The 26024-nt window shown below is 42.4% G+C and overlaps 1 protein-coding gene across 1 annotated transcript in view; it reads left to right on the top strand.

Moving 5' to 3' along the window:
• Nucleotides 1–26024, top strand: part of LOC126253138 (potassium voltage-gated channel subfamily KQT member 4) — a 1084963-nt gene that overhangs the window by 926333 nt on the left and 132606 nt on the right. Inside the window, exon 12 of the mRNA XM_049954282.1 lies at nt 16517–16818. Coding sequence (XP_049810239.1) covers nt 16517–16818 — 302 coding nt within the window. The remainder of the gene's footprint in view (nt 1–16516; nt 16819–26024) is intronic.

Genomic DNA, 26024 nt, shown 5'->3' with positions numbered 1-26024 from the left:
GTGACGATTCGAAATGTTTATCTTGCGGAAGTACAGGATAGAAAGATTTGATATCTTCAGCATGTATCCCGGCTCACACCTCCGACAAAGTTGTAACCCTGCAACTATCAACAAACGTGGCGCTATATTCAGTCACATGCCTTGTGCCGATGTGTTACTGAAGCCAGGGTACATTGCCACACCAGTGGCAAATGGATCACATGTGAACATTGTTGATATACGACTCTTGAAATGTGATTCTAGACAGAGTACAAGCGTGATAATTAACGCCGAACCCCCGTACTCACCGTCCTTTTCCCCACAAATAACACTGGGCACTAACAAGGCTGCTAACGATCTGAGGAGGTATTGAATTTAATCAGATCTGTTATGCAACAAATAATGAGCAACCGCAACTGTAACATCATGAACATTAAACCTACACTGGATCAGCTTGTCAATCGGCATAACAGGAATGCAAAGTATAAAGTGACATTCAACTGCGTTTATAGCTGTTTGTGCCATTAAACATTGTGCAGTGAAATGTACAGTCCACAGCAGCAAATAAAGAGTCTTTACAGCTTCCATCGTGCCATAGACGGGCACTGTATAGCAATCATATGCGAAATACAGTTTAAACCACATGTGGCGACTCCATGTAGAGGAAACCCGCACACCCAATAAGGGTGGAAAAGATAGAATAACAGATTAATCACATTAACCTTCTAATATTTCGGTCTGTTGTTCATGGACACATCTGAGAACACGTGACGTCACCAACGTCTCCATTTACTCTGGCATGCTTTAATGAACGGTTTAGGATGGCTGTCCTATTACAGCAGACTTTAATGCCCACAGTTAGTCAAGGAGATGCTAAAGCAACTACTCCTGTGGCGAGGCAGTGCTGCACACACTCTAAGAATGTAATATAATTACCTTTAATTATGGTAGGCTTATAATGACCACTGTACCAGAACTTTGAGAGTCTGCAACAAACCTGTCTGACTGGTCCTCGTATTTGCCTCTGAGATCCACTAAAAACTGGATCCCTCAAAACTCTGCCATCTCTCTCCCCGCATCCACCACTGCTGGCGACTCACCTCCAACTGCGCAACGCTACGCGCTGTTCACATCCAACTGCCCAACACTACAATAGCAAATATTCCAACAATGCGAACCACCCACATACTGCACACAACACAGTCACTGATTTTCATACAGAGCGCTACGTGTCGTTACCAACTAAAAACCTAAACAGTCTACTTACAGTTTAATCAAAACATCGAAAAGTGAACAGTGCATATGAACAGTGAAGACACAGAGCCAGGTGAAAGGGTTTCATATTTAGAGGAGGCGAATAAAATGACCACAGAAACTGGAGTAAACAGGAAGAAAAAATGGACTGCGGTACTTTAGGTAAGCTAAATAGGATTTTCAAAACTTAGCTTCTCTTGTGTCTGAAACGGGAAATTTACGACATATATGTATTATTACCAAGTGTCAACGGCCTTGCTGCAGTGGTAACACTGATTCCTGTCAGATCATCGAAGTTAAGCGCTGTCGGGCTTGCCAGTAGTTGGATGGGTCACCGTCTGGGTCTGCCTACTGCTGTTGGAAAGCGGGATGCACACAGCCATTGTGAGGCCAATTGTGGAGCTATTTGACTGAGCATTTGCGCCTCCGATCACGACAGCTGGGAGAGCGGTGTGCTGACCACATGCCCCTATGTATTCCCATCCGGTGACGCCTAAGGGCTGAAGATGACACAGCGGCCCGTCGGTACAGTTAGGCCTTCACGGCCTGTTCGGGCGTTAGTTTTCTTTTTCCTTTTTTTTTTTTTTGTCTGTGTCACTGAGGCATGGACTTACAATGTGAAAACGTGCAAAGCTGCGGGTTGTACTCCGAGCAATGAAGAGATGCATACTGCGAATAACTAGAAGACAAAGGAAAGCCGGCAAATCGATAAAGATGCTTCAGTATGTTTGTGTCCCGCAGTGAATGCTTGGAGATGACTACGAAGATATTCATTAATGACATATTTATTTGCTTTCCCAAAGAAGAAAACTAAAACTTTTTTTTTTCAATTTCCACTGACATAGAAGCCATAACGACATTATGGTCGCTAATACCTTCTTCTAGATTAACTTTCTCAAAAAGATCAGGTCTGTTTGTCGCCAAGATATCTAATATGTTCCCATCTCGAGTGGTTTTCTAACCAATTGCTCAAGGTTGTATGTTCAGAGCGCTCCTAGAATAAATTCACACTAGTCTTTGTGTCTGCCCCCTGTGATAAACGTGTAATTTTCCCAGTGAATGGACGCCAGATTAAAGTCTCCACCTATAGCTAATGGATAATTTGGATATTTATTTCCTATGTACTCAGGACTTCCCTGAAACGTTCTGCGACGTTTGTTGCGAATGCTGCTGGTCTGTGAAAACATCCTAATACAATGGTCACTCCTTGTCTGATTGACAGCTTTATCCAGACTATTTCACAGTCCGACCCAGTATCAACCTCAACTGCGTTTAAACAGTTTTTAACTGCAATGAACACACCACCTCCCATAGCATCAGTCCTTTCCTTCATAAACGTGGTCCATCCGGGATAAAACTTTCACTGCTATTTATGTCTGATTTCAACCAGATTTCGGTACCTAGGGCCTAATACAATATTGGCATTACTACTATTTATTTCGGAGATTAACACGAGGATCTTGCTACAGACACTTCGACAATTTACCAACAGGAGATTTAGCACATTTAAATCCTTTTGAATGACCTGTTTAGGTGAACTAACAATTTTTACAGTTGGCACACACACATCAGTGTCACGAACTGGCAATTTTTCAGGCCAACGGTTTGTTTGCCGTGGGGAGGAACCTAATCTAAAAAAAAAAGAAGAAGAAGAAGAAAAAATGTGCACGCTACCCATGTAGCTGCTTCCTGTGTGTATTGCACCACTGATTTATCGAGGGGCGTCCTACAACGTTCCACCCCATAGCGTAGGTAAAGGAATCTACAACCATTTTCGTCACAGAGTCGACGCAGCCTCTGGTTTGGATTCTCCACTCGACTCCAAACCATAGGAGCCCAATCCACCCTGGGCACGATGCTGCAAATCGTCAGCTTGTCTTCGACTCCTCGAGAGATGGAGGCCGCCTTCGCCAATTTACCACCTGTTGAACGGACCCAATGATTTCCTCGGAACTCCGACGACTGGCATCGCTGGTGCCGACATGTTCAACAATCTGCAGCTGGCTGCACCCCACACGCTCGATAGCCGCCGGAAGAGCCTCTTCCACATCCCGGACAAGGCCCCCCCCCCCCCCCCGGCTAGCACACTGAATGAACGTTGGACTTCTTCCCCGCCTTAGCCGCTATGTTCCTGAGGGCCTCCATGACCAGCCTAACATTGGAGCTACTAATAACTAACAAACCCTATCCCCACGTGCCTGTCCGGACCTTGCTGAAGGAGCGGCCACTATCCTGACAGAAGATGCATTCTGAATATATTAGCAAAGTGCATGGGATTTGGCAGGAGCCTGCGTCCCCCATGCAACCTTCGTCTTGAGGCTCGAGACCTCGATATAGCCTGCTACCCACACTGAGGTGAGAGTGGGCCGCCCAGCTTAGTCAGACCTGAGGTCGGCTCAGTGACAGAGAGCTGTGACGTCCCCCCCTGCACATCTAGTACAGCAGAGGCTGCCCCAGACACCCCATCCCCACCGCACCTCAAGGTGGCACTCAGGAGCCTGTTGACTGTGGCCAACAAAGCTTCCAGCTGCGTTTGAAATGTGGCTAACTCCTCCTGCATCCGCACACAACATACACAGTCCCTATCAAAAATGGCTCTGAGCACTATGGGACTTAACATCTATGGTCATCAGTCCCCTAGAACTTAGAACTACTTAAACCTAACTAACCTAAGGACATCACACACATCCATGCCCGAGGCAGGATTCGAACCTGCGACCTTAGCAGTCGCGCGGCTCCGGACTCAGCGCCTAGAACCGCTAGACCACCGCGGCCGGCCACAGTCCCTATCCACCTAGCTAATATGTAGTTTACTATAAAAAACTTAAGGAAACATACTGCCACACAAGGTTAACAGTTACACTTCCTAGTTGGCAGAAAGGACACTCAGCAATGAAAAACAATAAAAATGTATGGTAGAAGCTAGATCTGGTGCTTATTTTCCTGCTAGAGGCTATCTAGTGAATATTATTAAAGAATTAAATAGTAACCTACGGTAAACTACACCTACTGTTTATCCCTCGTATTCAAAATGTAAACAAACGTTTGTGTGCGCGCGAAAATGACCTTATAAAACTATAAAAACTGCTACCTTCAATGTGTCGAGTCTAAATGACACTAATAAACATAAATACTGAGTATTGTACACTGACAGATGCAGGTACAAAACAAAACCTTTAGCTAACAATAAGAGATTAGAATGTAAAGCAAAAATACGAACTCTTCTTTATAGGTACCGATGGGCTTACAGTACACAATCACTAAGGCCCACAACAAGCTAAGGAATTTAAGCAGACGGCGAGGTGAGTTTTAGATTTCTGCTAACTAAACCGTATTTAAGAAGGGCTCAAAAGTTGTATTATAACACTGATTTACTCAGATATTGTAGTGTGCCAGTAATTTACCACGTATTTTACGTTTGCTTAACTCTGAACGCTCGCAGGTTGCGCTAGTCAAACGTATACAAGTGAGGTTAGAATTTACTGTCAGTATCACTTTTCCTAATAAAACGTATAAAAACTACAGCCTTCAATGTTTCGAGTCTAAATGACACTAATAAACGTGAATACTGATTATTGTACACTAACTTAAATTGATTCATCCTTGCATTTATCCTTGCATTTATAATGTAAACCTTTATTTACAGGAGAAAAATGGCGTAATAAAACGTATAAAAACTGCTACCTTCCATGTATCGAGTCTAAATGACACAAATAAACGCAAATACTGAGTATTGTATACTGACTTAATTGATGATCCCGCGTAAATGTAAACAAACATTTTGCGTACACGCGAAACTGTCGTAAACAGAAACATCGTTTTTCCTATTCAGACGCAAATAGAAACTGAAACCTTCAATTTAACACGTCTATCTGACACTAATACACGTAAATATTATAGAATATACAGCAAAAACTATTAAATTACTAGCTAAATTATTTATCTCGTAACACATTAAGCGAAAAGGGCCCGTATCCGGCGTCAGGGCTGCCAACATTTATATAATGACTAGATCCATGAATGACACACAAAGCATAAATGTCCAAAGTGAGTATTGTTATAACTTCATTAATATAAAATATTAGGTATACGGAAAATACTATAAATATAACCATACATTCATGTATGTAGATAAGTGGTATAACGCTGAAAACAAGAACAGGTTTTCTTCATATAAATGAAACACATCGTTCAATAATTATATGTCATAGTCCTTGTAAACGTACCATTACTTAAAATATAATCATCAATTAGTCACGTTGTAACACAGTTAGCTAAATTTGTGTTTATAGATTCATCAGTAGTTTGTCATGTAATAAGGTCTTTCATTACTCACATCGTAAATTTTCTGTCGCTATATTTATGAGCTGTTATTATATTAAATGGTTCACATTGAGGAAGTAAACTGAATCCGTCGAATCTATTACAAAGGCATACAACTGGTTCTTCAAAGGGCTGCACAGGGCAGTACAGATAGAAGCCGTGTTCATGTGTAGTACGAGTGAACTAATAATTTGTGCACAAACTATGTCATGGCTCGATGGGACCCATTCAGTTACTTCGAGAATGTTCTGCACCTTATATGTATCTTATTGTCCGTATCATACTGGCCCAATATGGATATTCGTAACACAAACACATTCAAATAAAGCGCCGAAGCGCTCTCTGTGTAGGAAATGTGTGCATTCTAGTGACCATCATTACGGAAACTGTGTGTATCAAATAGTGTCGCTGTACCAACACAGAGGTATCGAATATATTGCTTCCCCCTACTTATACCTCCCGAGGAGATCATGAATATAAAATTAGAGATTCGAGCGCGCACGGAGGCTTTCAGACAGTCGTTCTTCCCGCGAACCATACGCGACTGGAACAGAAAAGGAAGGTAATGACAGTGGCACGTAAAGTGCCCTCCGCCACACACCGTTGGGTGGCTTGCGGAGTAAAAATGTAGATGTAGATGTACCACAGACACCGCTGAAACGAGAGTGCATTTTTATCCTATTTGCAGGGTCTGTGTTGAGCGGTCTGTTATGCAATGTCCTCCAGCAATACATGGATGTCTGAGAGAACAGACACTGCTGCGAACTAGTGCAGTATAACACACAAGAAATGTATTCGCAACTGTGAATATGATGAGACTCCAACTCTACAGTTTATTGGCGACATAGGAAAATTTGTGCCGGGCCGGGTCTCGAACCCGGATATCCCGCTTTACCCTAGCGGTCGCTTTGTCGGTCCTGGAAGCGTGCTCGGAAAGCTGAGGTGAAGCCGGCACGATAGTCAGCGTGTCCGGTCAGGGGGTTAGCCGCCCTCTGTAATAAAATAATAATAATAATAATAATAATAACTGAGTTAATGGAACGACGATGAACTTGAACAAGCGTCATGAGATGTCCGCCCCGAACAAATACGAGTGTTGGAACTTAAATAGTGGCAACTATTTATTCACAACCGGTACAAAGAGTTACATATTTACACCTGTTACTGTCCATCAAAGTAGTCACCAGCGTTGTGTAGAATCCGCTGCCAGCGATGTGGAAGGCGTAGTATACCGTTAGCAGAGCCCGACTCGCGTTTCACTTGTGGCTCGTACGATGTGGCCCATGTCTCATTCAGTGTTACGACACGGCGTAAGAAAGCCTCTCCGCGCTCATAGCGCTCCAAGTGCGTCTGAGCAGCTTTGTAACGCATCCATTTCTGCATTTCATGCGGAACCCATCGTCATGCAATTTTTCACATGCCCAGGCAAAGCAGAGTCGTATGCGCTAATCCGGTTTCGTGGGCGAGCTCACGAATCGTATGACATCGATCACTGTCCACTAACGCGGGAACAGCATGCACTTCTTCTTCAGAGACGCTAGGACGACCTGCCCGATGCATGTCTGCCAGTTTGCCGACCTTCGTTGAAGGTCTGTTAGGCCGATTCCCCGCACGCCTCTTTAAGACCTTGTTGACACTGTTGTGCTATACGACCTCTGGCACATTCAATCTTGATCCAACTCCGTTGTTCCTCTTTCGAAAACATAGTTGACACCGTTGCGTTAGGCCGCTCGCTCACAAGTGACTGTGTTTCCCTCGAGTGTGCGCACTCCTGTGACGAGGGACGGGCGAGTCCATTTGCTCGGAGTAAGGTTGGTATGTCAACAACGTGGGCTATCAGCGACAGTAGTACATTCCATTGCATAGTGTCTCCACAGCATTGTTGCCACTATTTAAGTTCCAACCTACGTAGAACGAACAATCACGAACGAGATCAACAATACATTTCTTGTATTTTTACCGTTCGATTTCTTCTCTGAATGATCCATACTGTCGCATCAAATTGCATTTCCTTTTCATTTACACCGAAATATCTACGTCCATACTCAGCAAATCAATGTGAAGTGCATGGAAGAGGGTACTTAGTATATGATAGGATTTCTTCCCGCTCCAGTCAATTATAGAGCGCGGAAACAATGACTCTTAAACGCCTCTATGCGCGCTGCAGTTAGTCTAATCTAGTCTTCGAGGTCTTTGCAGGGGCGGAATTTAGGAGGCTGTAGCGTGTTTCTAAATTCCTCAGTTAAAACCGGTTCTTGAACTTGGTAAGTGGGGTTCCGCGTCATAATTGACGTCTTTCTTGAAGCCAATTCAGGTTTTTCAGCATTTCTGGGACGCTCTCCCGTGAATCAAACCTGAGACCATTCATGCTGCCCTTCTATGTGTACGTCAGTAGCCACTGTTACTCCTATCAAGTAAGAGTCCAACACATTTGACCTACATTCTAAGATCGGACGCACAAGCGTTTCGGAAGCAGTCTCCTTTGTAGACTGGCTGAATTTTCCAGTATCTTTGCTCCGAACCAAAGTCTGCTTTCCCGTAGGCATACAAGTTCTTCCAGCAAGATATGGGGTTGGACGAACATATGGAAACACTAAAAAAATAACACATTATCATGCCTATTGCTGTGTAAGAAATTAGCTGGCATTCAAAACAGCTTCCACTCTTCTCAGAATGGTTTTCAAGGAATTCTTGTGCCATTCTTCCTGCAAATAGTGACAAGGCCAGATGACGTTGCTGGAGGCGGCTGGCGTCCACGCACCCTGATCGCCGAAACAGACCACAAAGGCTCGTTTATACTGAGATCTGGTGACTTTGGTAGCCACGCGAGATGAGAAAATTCACCCTCGTTCTCACAAAACGAGTCCTGGACGACGCGAGTTGGTAAACAGCTGGCCTGTAGTCTTGGAACACAGCACCACCACTGCTGAATAAACATTTTCACATGGGATGGAGCTGAACAGTCAAAATGGCCGCGTAATCCCTGCCAGTAATGCGACCTTGCAGACTAGTCATGGGAGCCACGAAATACCACGATATTGCTACCCAAATCATTATTGAATCCCTCCCATGTTTCGCTCTTCGAACGTAAACTCGGCCAGAAGTTGGTGACGCTGTGAAACAAGAGTCATCCGACCAAATGACTTTCTTACATGACTCCATAGTTCAGCTTTTATGGCTTCGTCACAATGTTTTCCGGTTACGGGCGTTTGTATCAGTAACGTGTGGTTTTGAAATTCCACCTCGCCCGGCAATTCCCCGCTTATGGATCTCCCTTTGTGTTGTTTTGGTGCTGACAGTGATCGCAAGTGCGACATTCACTTCTGCAGCGACTTTTACAGCTGTCGTCGTCTCATTTTTCGTCGCAACGACAGTCTGTCGCAACCACTCAACACATCCTTTCGACCACGTTGTGACTTAGAGTACGTTGTTTTTCCTCTTTCCCTGTATGCGATATAAATCTACCGATACAGTGCCTCTTGAAACACCAAACACTTCGACCATTTTGGCTACGGAAGCACCCGCCATATGATTACCAATAATTTCCCCACGTTCTGATGCACCGCTCCAACACAATGCACTTACAGCTACACAGAATTCTGTTTTGACAGACTAACACTTGGAACGTATTGCAACGTATTGCACGGGTGCTGTTCTTGGTCAAGTACAACTATGAAACGTGCAGGCTTTCTTAGCATCTGAATTTATGTTCAAGCCTTCATTCCTTGTGGAGTTTCCACATTTTTGTCCACCTCTTCTATTTGTATGAACTGACGTATTTTGAATGTGAGCCATGGACGTTGTATTCATAAGACTTTGTTGCGCTTCGTGAGGGGCATAATTTTACATTTCTTTGCATTTAAAGCTAGTTACCAATCGTTACACCACACTGACATCTTTTAAATATCTGACAGGATATTTGTGCACCTTTTTTCAGACGGCACTTCACTATAGATAACTGCATCAGCTGCAGAAGTCTGAGGTTCTTATAAATATTGTTTGCCAGATGATTAATATACAAAACGAACAGCAAGAATCAGGGCTATTTAGATTGTCGCCTAGGGGCCAGCTCCGCTAAAAAGTACATAATACAAAAATTTAAAAAAAAATCTCATTTTCGTGGGGACTTAAAAAAGTAAAGTGCACGTTATTATGGCAGAGCAAGTAACTTTTATTGAATGCTGCAGTACACTTCAATGTGACAAAGATTCATGACATTATGTTTCAACTGTATCACCATGTTTCCGTAAACAATGGTCGGAACATTCTGCCAGTAGCCCAATTCTTCGACGGTAGAAATCTGTTCCTTGGTCACGGAACTTTCGAGACCCGCTGGGTCAACATCCTCGTCGTTGGAAAAATCTCTTTCCCCCAGATGTTCACCCTCGATTTCCTGGACATTGTCCCCTGTGGTCGATGTGAATGGTCTTTTCTCCCGACCATCATCACCGACGTCTGTGCAACCTTGTTCAAATTATTGTCACCACTTCACTATAGCTAGACGCGACAATGCATTTGGTCCATATACCGCCAGAATTTCACGGCGAATCTGAGTTCAATGTAGACGTTCTGACCACAAGAATTGTACTGTTCCGCGTACTTTCATCTTTCAAGTACGTTTCCAGTTGCCGTGCCATTTCGCTCCCTCATAGTGATGCGCCTGATCTTGGTACCACAGCAGAACTATGTCTGCAAGAAGCCCGAAAAAATGTGCACAATGGTCTTAGCGTGGGTCGACATGTGTAACTTACTTTCTAAAGCCCCATGTAATGCTGTGTTACATACCCACTTATGATTGAAAAAGTCGTGGACTTAGTTGTTTTGTTCGGGTATATTTGTATGAATTTTCCAGTGGACAGCTGATATGAAGTAAGTCGGCACGCAGCTCTCTAACACAGCTCTCCTTCACGTTAAGTTCCCAGGTGCCCAGTCGAATGCCTGGCGCTTCACACGGCAAAATCTATAAGACTTTTAAAAGAATGGTTGACGGAACTGTGGCAGTTTGAAGTGAGTTCGAAAACGGAGAAAGTAAATTTATTACGTATCTCATTTCGGCCAAAACAGGAGCCACAATTTTTTTTTCCTGTTGCCCGGCGCTGATTCTTGGCCTCTTCAAAATCAGGAAAAAGATCTCGTTAATGAGGTTCTGCAGGAAATGTACCGAGTGGTTATAATTAAAGTGCAGCTACTGACAGAGACACCGTGTGGGCTGCATTATCGTATGGCAGCGAAACTTGGCAGATATCCTAACTCGTTAAGGCGGAAGTGACTTTAGGAATTCGAATTTTGTCAACCAGATGCAAATCTGGCATTGTGGACGCAAGAAATATTAATAAAAACTTTCCATATGGAATGGATTAGGAACGGAGCGTAGACAGAATATGTAGGACGAGTGAAAAAGGCATAATTTTGCGGTTTTTATTAATCGTTACGATCACAATTTGTCCAGTATGAGTAACAGAGATGTCAACGAGATGCCGTACAGTGTTAGATTTGTACCTTGTGACCAAAATCGGAACTATTTTTTTCCAGCGTAAACGGGTTAACATATCTACCAAGTTCCACTGCCATACGATGATTTCAGCCCACACTGGACTTCAGTGAGTAGCTGCACTTTAATTATAACCACCCAGTACAAAAGTTTGACATCCATAACGTCTGATGGATATCTTTCTGATTCTATATGCCATAACAAGGTAACGCTACCACAGGAAACTTTTAGCGAGAAATTCAAATGTTGAACAAACAAATGCGTTAAAAATACGAATTTATGTTTATAAATAACGTTTTATTGTATTGATTATATAAGTACCAACTGCAAAAAACTCCAAAAACTCATAGTTGTTACAACATTATGATGATTGTACTCGCAATATATGCGAACATATGCTGTGGCAGCTGCGCCCCTCCCGCCGGAGGTTCGAGTCCTCCCTCGGGCATGGGTGTGTGTGTTGTTCTTGGCATAAGTTAGTTTAAGTATTATGTAAGTTTAGGGACCGATGAACTCTGCAGTTTGGTTCCTTAGGAATTCACACACATTTGCACTTTTTTTTGCAACTGTGCCTACTGCAAGCGATTAACAACAACAATGTAACAAAAAGCTGTACCTGTCTTAAACTTCTCCCAGAGTATAAAATGTTCAAACAACTTACGTAAATTCAGACGGTTGGCTTTTTCGATAACCATCGACATTTCCGTAGTACGGCATATGCAGAAAGACAAAGCGCGGGCGCCCGCACACACACACACACACACACACACACACACACACACACACACACACACACACACACACACACACACATCTAGCACCACCACGCGACCACAGATAACCAACATCAAAAGTTATCGATAGCAAATATTAATTACGAGCAGATGAGCAAGCAGCATTAACTCTATCCCTCTGCTGTTTGACAAGGGAGAGAGCAGGATTCCAAGCAAACTTTGCGAAATTTCAGCAAAATTGGCTTAAATTGTGCTTGAAATCGTGCCCTCTTCCTGTTCAAAGAGCAGAGGGTGAGCGTAAATGCTGTTTGCTCACTTTCCTGCAGTTAATATTCACTATCGATAACTTCTGACAATATAGTCTTTAGTTACGTGGTTGCGATAATTGTTTACGTTGTTTCATATGCATATATGACGTGTTATGGTTCTCGGTCGGCGTAATCCCTCCTACTGAGAGTTCTAGTTTCCTTGCATAGCACTCACTTATCGTATTTGTGCTTTGAAAATCAATGGGTGTTCACCTGTCGAAATACAGGCGTTTGTCGAAGACGTCACCTGGCTGCGTTCTCGTATGTTGTTTGAACTGTTATCCCTATAATCATAAATTGTACAGTAAAATTTTGTAGTTGGCATGGATATTTATCTGATTTTTCTATTCTTTTTTGCAATTCGTTGAGAGATACTGGTGAATGCGAGGATGGTTTAACTTTCTTACTACAAAATTATGAAGGAATCTTTAATTAAAGATGTAACACCAAAAACATTCTTCTCAGTAGCTTACAACTGAGGCGACTAACTCTGATTGTGAAGTTAGTTGGCATGCCCCTTGAGGTGAGTTTGCGTAACCTGATACGGATAGCGATACTTAGACATAACAAAGCAATTTCCGAGTAAAAACATTTTATTTTGTCAACACTTTGGCTTACTTCAAAGAATTAATTCTTCAAAAACTAAATTCCTTGTGACAAAATAGTTCTTGAACAAACGTAAATTCTGCTTAAATGTATAAATAACTTCATGAACTTAAATGAATTAATGAACAATGAATTCTTGAAGAAAAATAAGTTCCAGTTATTATTATAGCTACTTGCAGGTATTCAAATAAAATTAGCAACCACGAATGTACGAACTGTCGGCTCGCTTATTTGAACTGGTGGGTTCAATTTCCTCGCCGTTTTATTATTATTGTTATTATTATACAAATTTGGCCGTTAAAGACCGTGAAAACAGTTATTTCTTGCGCTTCTGGGAAGTCTTCTTTCTCTCAGTCCACACTTCTTTCATTCTTGCGCTGAAGGCGGCTTTTCTCTCTTCAGACCATTTAGTTCCACAAGTCTTCTTAATTTTCACACCGAAACCCGTGAATGAATTGTTTTTTTTCTAAGAAGGTTTCTGTTAAATATTGTTTCCTGATCTATGTCCATTTCTTTTAGATCTCTTTCTGTGTTGATAAACCATAAATTTTTATTTTTTAGATTTGCGATGTACGAAAATATTTGTTTTGTAAGCCTATTCGGGTTCATCCTCATGATGTGAGCATAAAAGGAGCATCTTCTTTTTCTAATTTCGTCTGTAATTTTGCTGCACTTCGTATACACTTCTTTGTTGCTTTTTATTCTGTATACAGACTTGCCTTGATCATCTGTTATTTTCCTGTGTCCAAGAATTGTCCTCACAATTCTTCTTTCACGATTTTCTATCTGTTCTGCGTATGTAAAATTTGCCAGTGTTTCTGATGCATATAGTATCTGCGGTCTAATGACAGTCTGGTGGTGTCTGAGTTTAATGTTTTTGGATATACATTTTTTTGAATACATTTGTCTGCAGTAGTGAGTTGCTGTCTCTAGTTTTTGTATTCTAGCCCTGCAGGCTGGATGACCTTTTGCCACAGGCTGAATTAGTTCACCAAGATATTTAAAATGTTTAGATACCTGTATTTTCCCGTATTTCGTAGTTATTTTCTTTGGTGGATTTTTGATATTTGTAATGATTTCTGTCTTTTCAAATGAAATTTGCAAGCCTGCTTTTTCAGCAGTTTCCTTAAGTAATTCTATTTGTTTTATTGTGTCTTTTTGTGTGTAAGCTAAACAGGCGAGATCGTCAGCGAAGGCAAAACAGTTGGTTTCAATAGCTTTGTAGCACTTCCCTCCAATTTGGACTTTCTCAACTCCATGTTTTTGCGTGAGTTTTCTCCATTCTGCTATGACTTTATCCAGAACACAGTTGAAGAGTACCGGGGACAGCGCATCTCCTTGTCTGACGCCGGTTTTGACCTCGAAATGCCGTGAAATTTCTCCTTGGAATTTTACTTTTGATGTTGTATTTGTTAATGTTTCTTTGATTATGGTGATTGTTGTTTCATCTATTTCATATTCTCGAAGTGTTTTGATGAGTGTGTCCCTATCGATTGAGTCATAAGCTTTTTTGAAATCAATGAATTTTATGAAATATTTCTTGCTCCTTGTAGATAAATAGTTCATTGTTGTTTTGAGGTTAAAAATTTGTTCGGCGCAGGATCTTCCTGGTCTGAAGCCAGCTTGATATTCTCCAAGTTTTCCCTCTATAATTGGTGATACACGATTGAGCAGGGCCTTTGATAGAATTTTGTATGGGACTGGGAGAAGCGATATTCCACGATAGTTGTTAACATCCTTTTTGTCACCTTTTTTAAACAAAGGGTGAATTAGGGCAGTTTTCCAGTGACTTGGGATTTTCTTGGTTTCCCATACTTGTTCAAGTTCTTTGTGTAGTGCTTCTACTGATGTTTCTCCCCCAAGCTTGAGCATTTCTGCTGTAATTGTGTCTTCTCCACATGCTTTCCTGTTTTTGAGATTTTTGATTATGTTTATGATTTCCTCGCCGTTTTACTTATAGTCGGACCAAGCTGAATCATCCTAGTCTGGCCAGCTTCGGTTTCTTCCCCTTTTGATGATCGTGAACACGGGAATTTCCTTGCCTTCGCTTTCGACAATCTTCCCAGGCTACTGACGAGCACAGTACTTCACAAAAACACACACTTAAATGTGTTCAGGATGATCAAGAGGAAATGATGTTGTGGAGCATTCCTTACTCGATGTGACCTTTGGGTAAGGCTATGCCAACTGGGACCAACCTAATTACGATAACTATCCGCAAAGAGATATCAGAAACCATACAAACCAATACATCAGAAACAAAGGATTCTGATACAAAGAATTGTGGTACATGAGTGCAACCACAGTTAACCACGCTTTCGAAAACAGCCATCAGCTGCGTCTCAATGCGATCTATAGATTCAACAGAGCAAAAGAAATTACGATCAAAAAATTTTGTCACTAATCAGAAAAACGAAGAAACAGGGCTCTTTCCTTTAGACGTTTCCAAGAAGACTGAAGTTTTGATGGATGGTGCACCTTTACGTACACTATGTGATCAAAAGTATCCGGACACCCCCCAAAATATACGTTTTCCATATTAGGTGCATTGTGCTGCCACCTACTGCCAGATACTCCATATCAGCGACCTCAGTAGTCATTAGACACCGTGAGAGAGCAGAATGGGGCGCTCGGCGGAACTCGCCGACTTCGAAAGTGGTCAGGTGATTGGCTGTCACTTGTGTCATACGTCTGTACGCGAGATTTCCACACTCTTAAACATCCCTAGGTTTCCGATGTGTTAGTGAAGTGGAAAGGTTGAGTACCACGTACACCACAAAAGCGTACAGGCCGACCTCGTCTGTTGATTGACAGAGACCGCCAACAGTTGAAGAGGGTCGTAATGTGTAATAGGCAGGCATCTATCCATATTATCACACAAGAATTCCAAACTGCATTAGGATCCACTGCAAGTACTATGACAGTTAGGCGGGAGGTGAGAAAACGTGGATAACATGGTGAAGCGGCTGCTCATAAGCCAACCATCACGCCCATTTTTATATGAGTTTTGTGGCAACGTTAGTTATAATTATTGTTTGAATGCCGTTCGTGGTTCCATCACCCCCCCCCCCCCCCCGACGGGCGGAGTTTGTCCACGTCTGCACTCAGAGTAGATCTCATCTATAAATGTGACAACGTTCTCTAAGTGAAACTTCCTGTCGGATTAAAACTGCGTGCAACACCAGGACTCTATACTGGGACCTTGCCTTTCGCTGGTATGTGCTCTACCATTTGAGATACCCAAGAATAGCTTAATGACCCGTCCTCACACCTCTGAGTGTTTGCATAGTTTGTACATGAGGTGGAAAGAGGGTACCAGTCTGGTATTTACCTAGCTGGATATGGGAAATCACCTAAAAGCCACATCCAAGCCGTCTGCCTCACCAGCAGTCCGCGAAGCGGAGTCGACCCGGAGAAGGCTTGCCTTCCAAAATTTCAGAAGGGGCGCGTTAACCACAGGGCTAATGGGGCAAGCAGAATTTTGTACTGACTAAACCTTAATTGCTGCGTTGTAGGTTCTTAATTCCAATATTGACGTAAAACTTATTTTTTAGGGTTACTTACCAGAAAATTTTCCGTAATAGGTCCCACCCGACAGGTAAAATGAAGCCTTAGTACAGAACCCAATAAAGTTCTCTGGGGACCGCCTCAAGCTACTTCTACTTCTGCCGACGACTCCCCATCCAAAAGAATTTGTTGTGTCCTTTTTACCAGGAAATCTTCAATCCAGTCACAAATTTCGTTTCATATACCATACATACTTCCTTCTTAAACACGCTTTTGTAAGCCTTAAACTGTAATTGTCCGTGACCGGGCCGCAGGTGGACGACATCGAGATGAAACTGGACCAGCTGATCGAGATGTACCTGGAGGACCGCAAGCGGCTCCTGGCGCTGCCGCTGCCCACGGACTCGGGCCCGCCCCCGCCGCCCGCCCCCGCGCCACCGCCCGCTCCGCCGCCTACGCCCGCGCTCCGCCCCAAACCCATTCTCATCGACAAGCAGGCGTCGGAGCCCAACACGCCCATCGCCAAGAGCTTCACCGACGTCACGGCGGTGGTGCGGACCATGCAGCGCGGCCACTCCGACCTCAGCCACCGCATCCGGAAGCGCGTCACCCTCAGGTAAGCAGCACACACCGCTCCTTAATCTGTAGTGAGATAACAAATCATTTAAGATTGACCTTGTAGTGGTCGCTCGACCACCATCACCACCACCAACAACAACTGATGATTGTTATCCACAAGCCTGTTTTACACCGGAGCGAACACGAGCGAACACCACCAGTGAACGAGAATTGTCTCTGGTTTAAATGGCAGGCAATCTGCTAGTGAACGCCATTCAGTCGTGTTACTGTAGCGTTCGCTGGTGGTTACTCATGTCTGTCAGCGAATCGTCAAAGGAAGTTCCCGTCCTGTTCGCTTCGGGGAGAGCAGTGGTCAGAGCATTGGCATGCTGCAAAGATCACTGGTCTGCAGCTTTAGCTCCGAACCTCTTTTTCTTTTGACATGAGTTGCGTTAGCGATGGAATGAGCCAGGGAGACTTTAATGTTGGTGACAAAAGAATATAGATATCGTAAGTACTTGTGGGATCCAAGAAATTAACAGTGTTCATGCCAGAGCAAAACAGATACGATTGACACAAAATTTCCGAAGCACTCAAAGGTCCAACTAAGAACGTCAGAAAGGTTATTTTTTATTTATCTATGTATTTGTGTAACTTGCTCCTACATCTGACCAGGTTTTCACACATGCAGTATTATTTTACGTCTTAGTTTCCCAAGAAATAACAGTAGTTTTATACTGAGGTGACAAAAGTCATGGGATAGTGATATGCACATACTTCAGTAGCGGTAGTACTGTGTATACAAGGTATAAAAAGGCAATACCTTGGAGGAGCTGTCTTTTGTACTCAGGTGATTCAGGTGAAGAGGTTTCCGACGTGATTATGGCCCCACAACGGAATTTAACAGATTTTGAAAGCAGAATGGTAGTCGAAAGAATTTTCCAGTGACGTAATAAGAAAACTTGTTATACGTTGGGAGAAATGTCTCAGTCTTGACGGTGATTAGGCTGAAAAATAAATATGTGATTCTGAAACTTAAGAATTGTGCTTTAATGTACTTTTTGTCCTATCTTCGTAATTGTTTTTGTTTGTGTTCTACAAGCATGTGGCATTACTTTTCAGCCTACCCTAGTATAAAATTTTTTTCTCCTTCTTCCACGATTTTTTTGAAATAATTCGTTGGGAAGTACTTGTAGATGCATTTTCCAGCTCTTTTTTTACTCTCTTAATTGTGCTACTGGAATAGCTAGCGGTTCATGCAAGACTGTCAAACACACTTTTTAATGATATTTTGCTACCTCTTTTGTCTCTTCCGACAAAAATTTAATTGCATTGCATATAATCCCGCGTGCCTAATTATAAAGGTCTTTCCCTGCACCTGTAATACTCAAAGACTGCTATGCCCTGCTACGTAGCAAAGAGAGAGCAACACTCGAAGTGCACATGTCGGCAGCTGTCATTAAGCTGTTCCGGCCGCCCATTCTCAATAATTGGATGAAATCTCCCACTGGTCAGGAGGAGCACGTGCTTCTTCTGCACACTGGCCAAGTTAATTTGTGAGAGCTCTACGCTAGACATATTCCAAGGTTCTTTTAGAGACTATATCCTAAGCGACATGGCGTGCTACCCAATTTTGAGTCTGAAAGAACGTGAATGATTTGAAGTAAAAAAAGCCACAGACTTCCAAGAAATAATTGTGGCACGAAAGTTATAGAGGTTTTTCCTTTTGCTGCATCTGCTCGTATATGAATTATACTAATGTATGTCTGGAGAAGCGTAATTCATGAAGCCACCTTAAGTAGAATTTTCCCAGTTTGAATTTTTTATTTTCCAAACGATCGAGCCTTAACAACAAAGTCATAATTTCAAATCTCACAAGAATTTGCAAATAATTGACAACCTTTTTTACAAATGTTCAGAGGCAGGAGTTAACGCGCCACAAAAGGCTCTCAGAGAAGTCTGGAACTACATTTCGCTAATGCACCTTAATCGACTACTGACAACTATCAGTGATCAGGAACTATATAGTAAAATGACTTAAATGTCTTACAACACAAAATTTCGCTGATATCACGTCCAAAATTTAATTCACACGTCCGTATCTTCTTAAGAGTTAAACAATTACATAAAAACCAGTGGCTGGGCTGCACTCCATTCTGCTTTGTTGGCAGAGAAATGATGCGTGGCGTGATATATTAAAGCCGTAGTCAGGCACACCCAGTAGTGTACGCAGCGAATTACAGAGGAGAGCAAATTCCCTCTCCTCCACCCCTATTAACAAAAATTAAAATATTCTCAAACGAAAATCTCAACCTACTCCACCACACGGACGGACATATGAATGAATTTGATGCAAGTCTGAAAAAAAAAATGAACATGTACTGGATATCGACTCAGAACTGGTATATCCAGAGCTACCTGTCGTGAAAGCTCAAAACTATTTCGCCCTTCTCCGCTCTTTTTATTGGAATTGAAATTCCAAATACCTCTAGGTTCTAAAAGCTTGCAGTAACATTGTACCTTCAATTCACAATGTTTTCCTTGTGTCAAAACAACTAAACGTATGAATGTAGAAAGTATTCACATATTTCAGTTCGTTACCTGTGGGCCAAAAAGGTATTAACAAAGCTCTCTACCAGGTAATTCATCGTAGAGAGCAGGTACCTACCATAAAGCGGCATCATTAATGTAGTTGGTGTTTGTATTGCTCCAGATGAGTGCAGTCGTTTACGAAACATGATATTTTGACAGCGTTCCTTGTCATCATCTTCTGGTGATACCTACTGAATGAATGCCTCCTTTTTATCCTGATTGCTCCGCGTCTGTTATCCCTCACTACCAAGCCGCAAGTTTCATCGGTGCAGTTCTGGAGGGACCCGAAGCCTAGTGCTGAGCATCATGCCAGTGCTTCTGCCCTCCCTCATCGGATGCGGAAGTTACTCTCGGCCGACGTTGCGACTTCAGTTGTCTAATCACTGGCTCCAACGCTTCATTGAGAGTAAAGCTACTGTCTCTATTGTACAGTCCATTGGCCGCTCGTATCTCGACAGCCTCCTTTAAATCACAGTCGCAAAACGACAAGGTCTGTTTTAGCATTTCATTTTGTTCATATTTCATTGAGTCCTCTGTAGCTATGCAGCAATCCGCAGCTAAAGATTTTGTGCGTTTGTTGAATACCGCGTCTCTCCTGTGCGCCTGAAACCTTTCTTCGAATGTCAGTACCCCCTGCCTGATGTACAAGGGCGTGCTCAGAAGTAATTCCTCCGAACGTTTTACTTTGTTCTCAAAATCAGTTGACGTATTACATGTCAAGCGTATTACTCGGTCGACTTTCCTGCTTCAGTGACAAAAGCTGCAACTCTCTGCCGCTAGAGGGCACTGAATCGTAGCTTGTAACATGACGACGTGTAACGTAACTATGCCGGTGTGTGAGAAATTGTTTCCTGTAATCGAGTTTCAAACCTCTGAATACAAGCCTCCAATTGAAATCCATAGAACAATGAAAGCTGTGCATGGTGATGATTGTACCGAGGTCCATGAAGTGCAGCGTTGAGTTGTTCATGCTCCTGATGAGGTGGTGCTAACCTCAACACGTGTGACAGCTGAGAATGAAAGACTGCTTACGGCAACCGCCGAGACTCGGTGTAATCGAGTTGATCAACTTATCAGAGAAAACAGTCGGCTAACACAGACACAGCTCTGAGGTAAGGATGGCACATCACGACAGCCTGTACAGGCCATCATCGCAGAGCTACAGTACAGAAAACTATGTGCGCGATGCGTGCCTCGAACGCTCATTCCTGACGTGATTAGACATCTGTCAACAATTTATTTTGTGTTTTGATGGTAAGTCTGGTACCGCATGCCGCGGAGTTTGAATCCCCGCCGGACGTCATGGGCGTTTAGAGACCCCTAGAGGTCTCTGCACCATCGCGCCGTAAGCTGTGGCGGCGCGCGCCTCCTGGCCCGCATTTAGAGTGAGGGCGCCACAGGGGAACACGTGTTTGTAGCGGCCAATAGCGGCATCCTCGATCGAGTACTGAAGCGCCTGCCTGTCGCTCAGCCTATCCCTCCCTCCTCCTGAGTGGCTGCCCCCTCCTACTCCCCCTCCTACTCCTTTCAGTGTGTCTGCACTCCCTCCTGCCTTGTCTTCCCTCTTCATCTCCTGCCCCATGTGTCTCCTGCTTCTTAGTGTACCTGCTGACGCCCACTCTCTTCATCCCGCTGCTTCCCCTGTTGCCCCTTGCTCTCCCCTCCTTTTCCATCCTCTCTGGCCTTTCCCTCGGCAGGTCCCACCTGGCAGTTTTATACTTCGTCGTGTGTGCTCCAAATGGGTTTTAAGTGTGTTGTTCTGGAGTGTTTTTAATACTGTGGCCGACTTTTAACCTGTGCATGTGCATCCAGTCTCTTCTCTGTGTTTTAAGAATCGCCAACTGTGAGTTTTAAATTTCTGGTGACTTTTTTAACTGTCCCCATGAATGTCTCCATGTCAATGTATTTTTACCTCCATTTTCTCCCCTTACGCTGTTTTATGTTCCCCTTTTTTATCGCCTTATTTATGTAACTTTTTATTCTTGTTTTAGTTGTCATGTCACTCGGCTGAAGAGCGGCGGATTGTGCCGCTGACAGCTCTCCCCTGCCCATATGGGGCAGGGGAATGAAATCACAATAAAGGAAAAAAAACCTCAGCTTGCCAGTCTAACCTCGTGTGCGTCTCAGTACATATCGCCTCGCATTAGACAGTGCATTGACTTTCGTGTTTTGTTTACGAGTGGACATGGTTGTCTTGTTTGGTTCATGACTCTGTTGTCCGTTCTTGTTGTGTCGTAAGGTCCTTCACTGGTTGTGTCCGTCCTCTCCTGTTGTGTTGTTGTTCGTGGGCCGCTCTGCGGGTCCCGCCGCATTTCCGTCACTACAACCCTGCGACCGTTCTGATCGCTGTTACAACAGGATGGGCTCCTTAACAACGCTGTGACATGTGATGAAAGCTGGGATCACCATTTTGATCCCGAAAACAGAGAGAATCAATGAAGCTCCGCCAAAAAGGAGACAGACCCCAATAAAGTTCAAGACCATGCCATCAACAGGCAAAATCATGCTCACAGTGTTCTGGCATGTTCAAGGCATGAACACCTCAAGATACTGTGATATCCTCAGAAAACTGAAAGCACGAATTCGAGGAGTTTGTGCACGTATGGAGTACTCTCTCCTTCAACATGACAATGCCAGACTACACATGAATGCTGCAACATTTACAGACAATCCGACGCCTCGGGTTCACTGCCGTTGATCATCCTCCATACAGTCCAGATTTAGCTCCATCCGATTTTCATCTGTTTCCAAAACTTAAAGAACATGTTCGAGGACTTCTTTATGATGATGATGAAGTGGTGTATCAGAGGTGAGGTTCAGACTCCCACAACAAAGTCAAAAATTCTACACTGACGGTACCAAAAAACTGGTGTCTCATTGGGAGAAATGTGTTCGTCCCCAGGGTGACTACGTTGTGAAACAAATATGTTGACATCAAGACTAAAGCTGTAGAATATTAATAAAGTTTGTTTTATTTAAAAAGCTCGTGTTACCACATTGGCATGGAATACAGTAGACAGCCGGTTTTCAGAGCCGCAAGTCGTCTTTCACCATACCTAATATTAATGTTACGTTGAGCCACGATTCCACCACTCTTGTTCGATACTTTGCCGGCTTACAGCATTTACGCCATGGCCTCATCCTCTTCGTCAGTTTTTATGTACATGGCCTGCCCCTCCTGTCCGAAGGCACCTCACATTTGTCTCCCATCATATCCATTCTTCTTGAATGCGTCCTCAAATTGAATAAGCTGCCTTGGTAGGCCTTCTTTATCTCACAGTGCACTGGTCCTATGGACTAGCGAAGCCCACATAGTCGTAACACACTCTAGAGCCGTGAATGATGATGGCAGCTGGAGGCATGCTGGTACATACTAGTATGGGTGACTTTTCTGTAGCCTACACACCATGTCCCATGTGTCGTCTTCTTTGCTCTTGACTAGGACGTCCAAAAACTGGCATTTTCCATTCCCTTCCAGATCCTTGTCATATTGGATGCTAGGGAGCAGAGAGGTGGCTGAAGGAACTCTTGAAGCCTTTAACACCCACGTGACCACACCACATGTGAGTCATCTACGTATCTGAAGAAGCATGTGGGATTCGGTGCAGATTTATCTAGGGCTTTTTCTTCAATATCCTCTATGATAGAGGGCACCTCACGGCGACGCCATTCCTTTGTTGATAATAGTCGCCATTAGAGATGAAACGAATATGCATCAATTATCTGATATCTGACTTAACTTTGCTCTCCAGTCAGATACTGGATGATACGTCAGTATTTGGTGGATATTGGATTTTCAATAAATTATGAAAATCTGATGAAACTGACTTTACTTTATCTACACGTGAGATATCCTAAACATAAATACAACCACAATCGTTTTAAATCAAATCACCATTTATTATTCATTTAAAAAATGAAATAAATAAATTAGTAGTTGTACTGAACTAGAGACAAATTATGGAACTGAGCTCCAATTACAGTGTCGTCTGCTCTCCTTATTTTAGTAGGCATTGTGGATGAACTACTACTGGTGGAAGATTCTTTGCACGATCTTCCTTCGAACTCTTTCAGATTTCAGCTTCAAGAGTAGTATTGCCTTGAATTTTGTATCTAGAAAGATTGCAGTCACGAACTGTGAATCTTCATTTAAGGAGCTGGACCAGCTTCCTAGTTCAGCTTTCAACAACACCCTCATGTGTGGCAAGTCAGGGGTCTTTGTGCTTTCTCATCATTGCCTAAACACTTATTTAACAACACAATATGTGGCACTACTTCGGACATGCAGGACAGATAAGAACTTATTTCCTGTTATGTCTTGAAAGGGCTTCAAAACCTTACCCCCTGTTCCATCCAATACCACTGATGAGATGTAGGCGTATCATGATCAGCCACATACAGCTACATAGCCCATCTTTGCTCCAATAGGCTCTCTACTATATAAAATGTGGAATTCCACATCGAGCTGATATCTTGTACTCACTGATGTTCCGCTACCTTTAGGTCATTTTGAATCGCCTATAGTTTTCCTGGAGCTAGGCTCAAATAACTGAAGTGCATCCCGAGGCGTCTACCAGTAGTGATCATTCCTGCTACTTCGAGCTGGACATTCAGTTACCCAATTACGACCACCTGAAGCGAACTGGCTTTGGTCAATGTCCCATCGATCTGCACTAGTATTAATCACACTTGCAATATTATCTACGTTGTAAGAACCTAGAAAAGACTTCAAAGCAAGAACTATATGTTCCAGCTTGAATTCAGAAGACAACCATTAAGTTGTGAACGTCAGAAAACAGGTCCATATATATCAGAATTTTTGTTTTCACATAAGTTCTGTCGCAAATGTCAGGAACTGTTGTTTGGGAAATGTATCTGCAGTTTGATAAAACTTCTTCCACAGATCTTTTAAATCTGGTACTTTCTAAGATGCGAATGGATCACTGTTTAATGTAACCATTTCTGCTATTAAATAATGATATTTTTTGGCTTTTGTATCGTTTCCAAAACAGTTTTTTTCAATCTATTCTGTCGTAGTCTACTGTTTTTCTGTTGGTTTTGAAGGCTACCTTGTACCATATATAACTAAAGACTGTGTAGCCGTGACAGTGGCTGTACCTTTATTAACTGCTTATAATTTATGTGGATATTTCATTTCCAAATTATTTTTCATAGCTGAAGCACACGTTAGACAAATAAAAATGTTTCATTAGGTATGAGGCAGGTTACGTATTTTCATCCCAATCAAGCTTAACTAAACCAAGTATTCGATAAATAGGTGTCCACTTAACGATATTAATCATTATATCTATGGATATGGTCAGTTGTTGATCAGTGTAACAAAACAATTCAAAATAAAAGAAGAAAAGACAAGCTAATAACTAACAGCTTTTTTACCTTCTCCGCTCGGGAAATTTGAATTTCGTACAACAACAAAATGGCAAACTTATTATTGTCACTGCGTACATCAAAATATTCCAAAACAGGCAATCTTTTTCTTTATCATGAAACCAATAGATTATTTTCAGTAGTAAGTTCAAAAAACAACAAGTAAAAACGAACGCAACAAATTAAATACCGTAATCAACCAAAGAATTACAAAATGTAAGACGTGCAAGGCCCATGTTATGACTGGAAACAGAAAATGACAGCAGCGCTCAAAGTGGTCTGGCAGTGAATTTTGAATACAAGGAACTACAGTCCGAAAATCTGCATTTTTAATTTTAAATACGCGATTTAGATAACAATATTTTTCGTTTGTTCTTTATGGGTATACCTTGTAGTCTTGTATTAAGCGCATGTCTGGAAACCGAAAGGTTTTTGTGCCCTTGCAAAGCAATATCTTCGAGAAATCTCAATCAAAAAACAAGATTAACTTCTCGTAGCTGGGGTTCTCAGTCGTGCAAAATTTTGTAACTGTCGTCATTGCCTCCGTCGATTTTAAAATAATTTGTAAAACCAATATTGGAGTTTCGACCGTTTGGCCATTATCATGTGCGAATAACTGCCCTTAATTACATGTCAAAATCTAAAAATCATCTGACATGACATGACAGACAAGTTGGTTTCATCGCATTGTGTTCGTGATATGACTTCTTATGTGTATTGCACTCTTTGAACTGCATTACAAGTATATTATTCGTATTTTTCGGTTTTTGTTCGCATATTGTGCGGAGTAAATAACTGTATATTCGTTTTGTTTCATACAAAACAGAAGCTGGTTTCATCATATGGTGTTCCGTAGACTCATGTAGCCCCTCCTCCCAATTTGTTACTGCCTATGAACCAATGTGTGAACTGCTCGACTTAATTGCGTTGTATGAACTTATTATATGCTATGTACTTTATTTTTGTTTCTCGTGCTTTGTTAGATTTAATGGAGAGCTCCACGTTAGCATCTTTTGACCGAATTGCTCACTAATACTACAAATCATGTCAGTGCAAGAAGCAACTCCACTCAATGCATAATTACATGCTGATTCCACGACAAGATGTAATGAAGTTAAATACCATTTCTGTCAAATGCTCCTAACATGAAGTTCTCCATTAATTATGAGAAAGTACGAAATATGTATGGGAACAAAAGTAAAGTAGAATACAATCAATATTCTTATACTGCGTTTTAACTGAGCAGTTCACACAGATGCATAGTCAACAGCAATGTACATGAGT

This window comes from Schistocerca nitens, chromosome 4 (genome assembly GCF_023898315.1).
Source record: "Schistocerca nitens isolate TAMUIC-IGC-003100 chromosome 4, iqSchNite1.1, whole genome shotgun sequence".
NCBI classification, from domain to species: domain Eukaryota; kingdom Metazoa; phylum Arthropoda; class Insecta; order Orthoptera; family Acrididae; genus Schistocerca; species Schistocerca nitens.
Note: the sequence above shows the minus strand (reverse complement) of the source record. Positions and strands in the feature narration are given on the sequence as shown.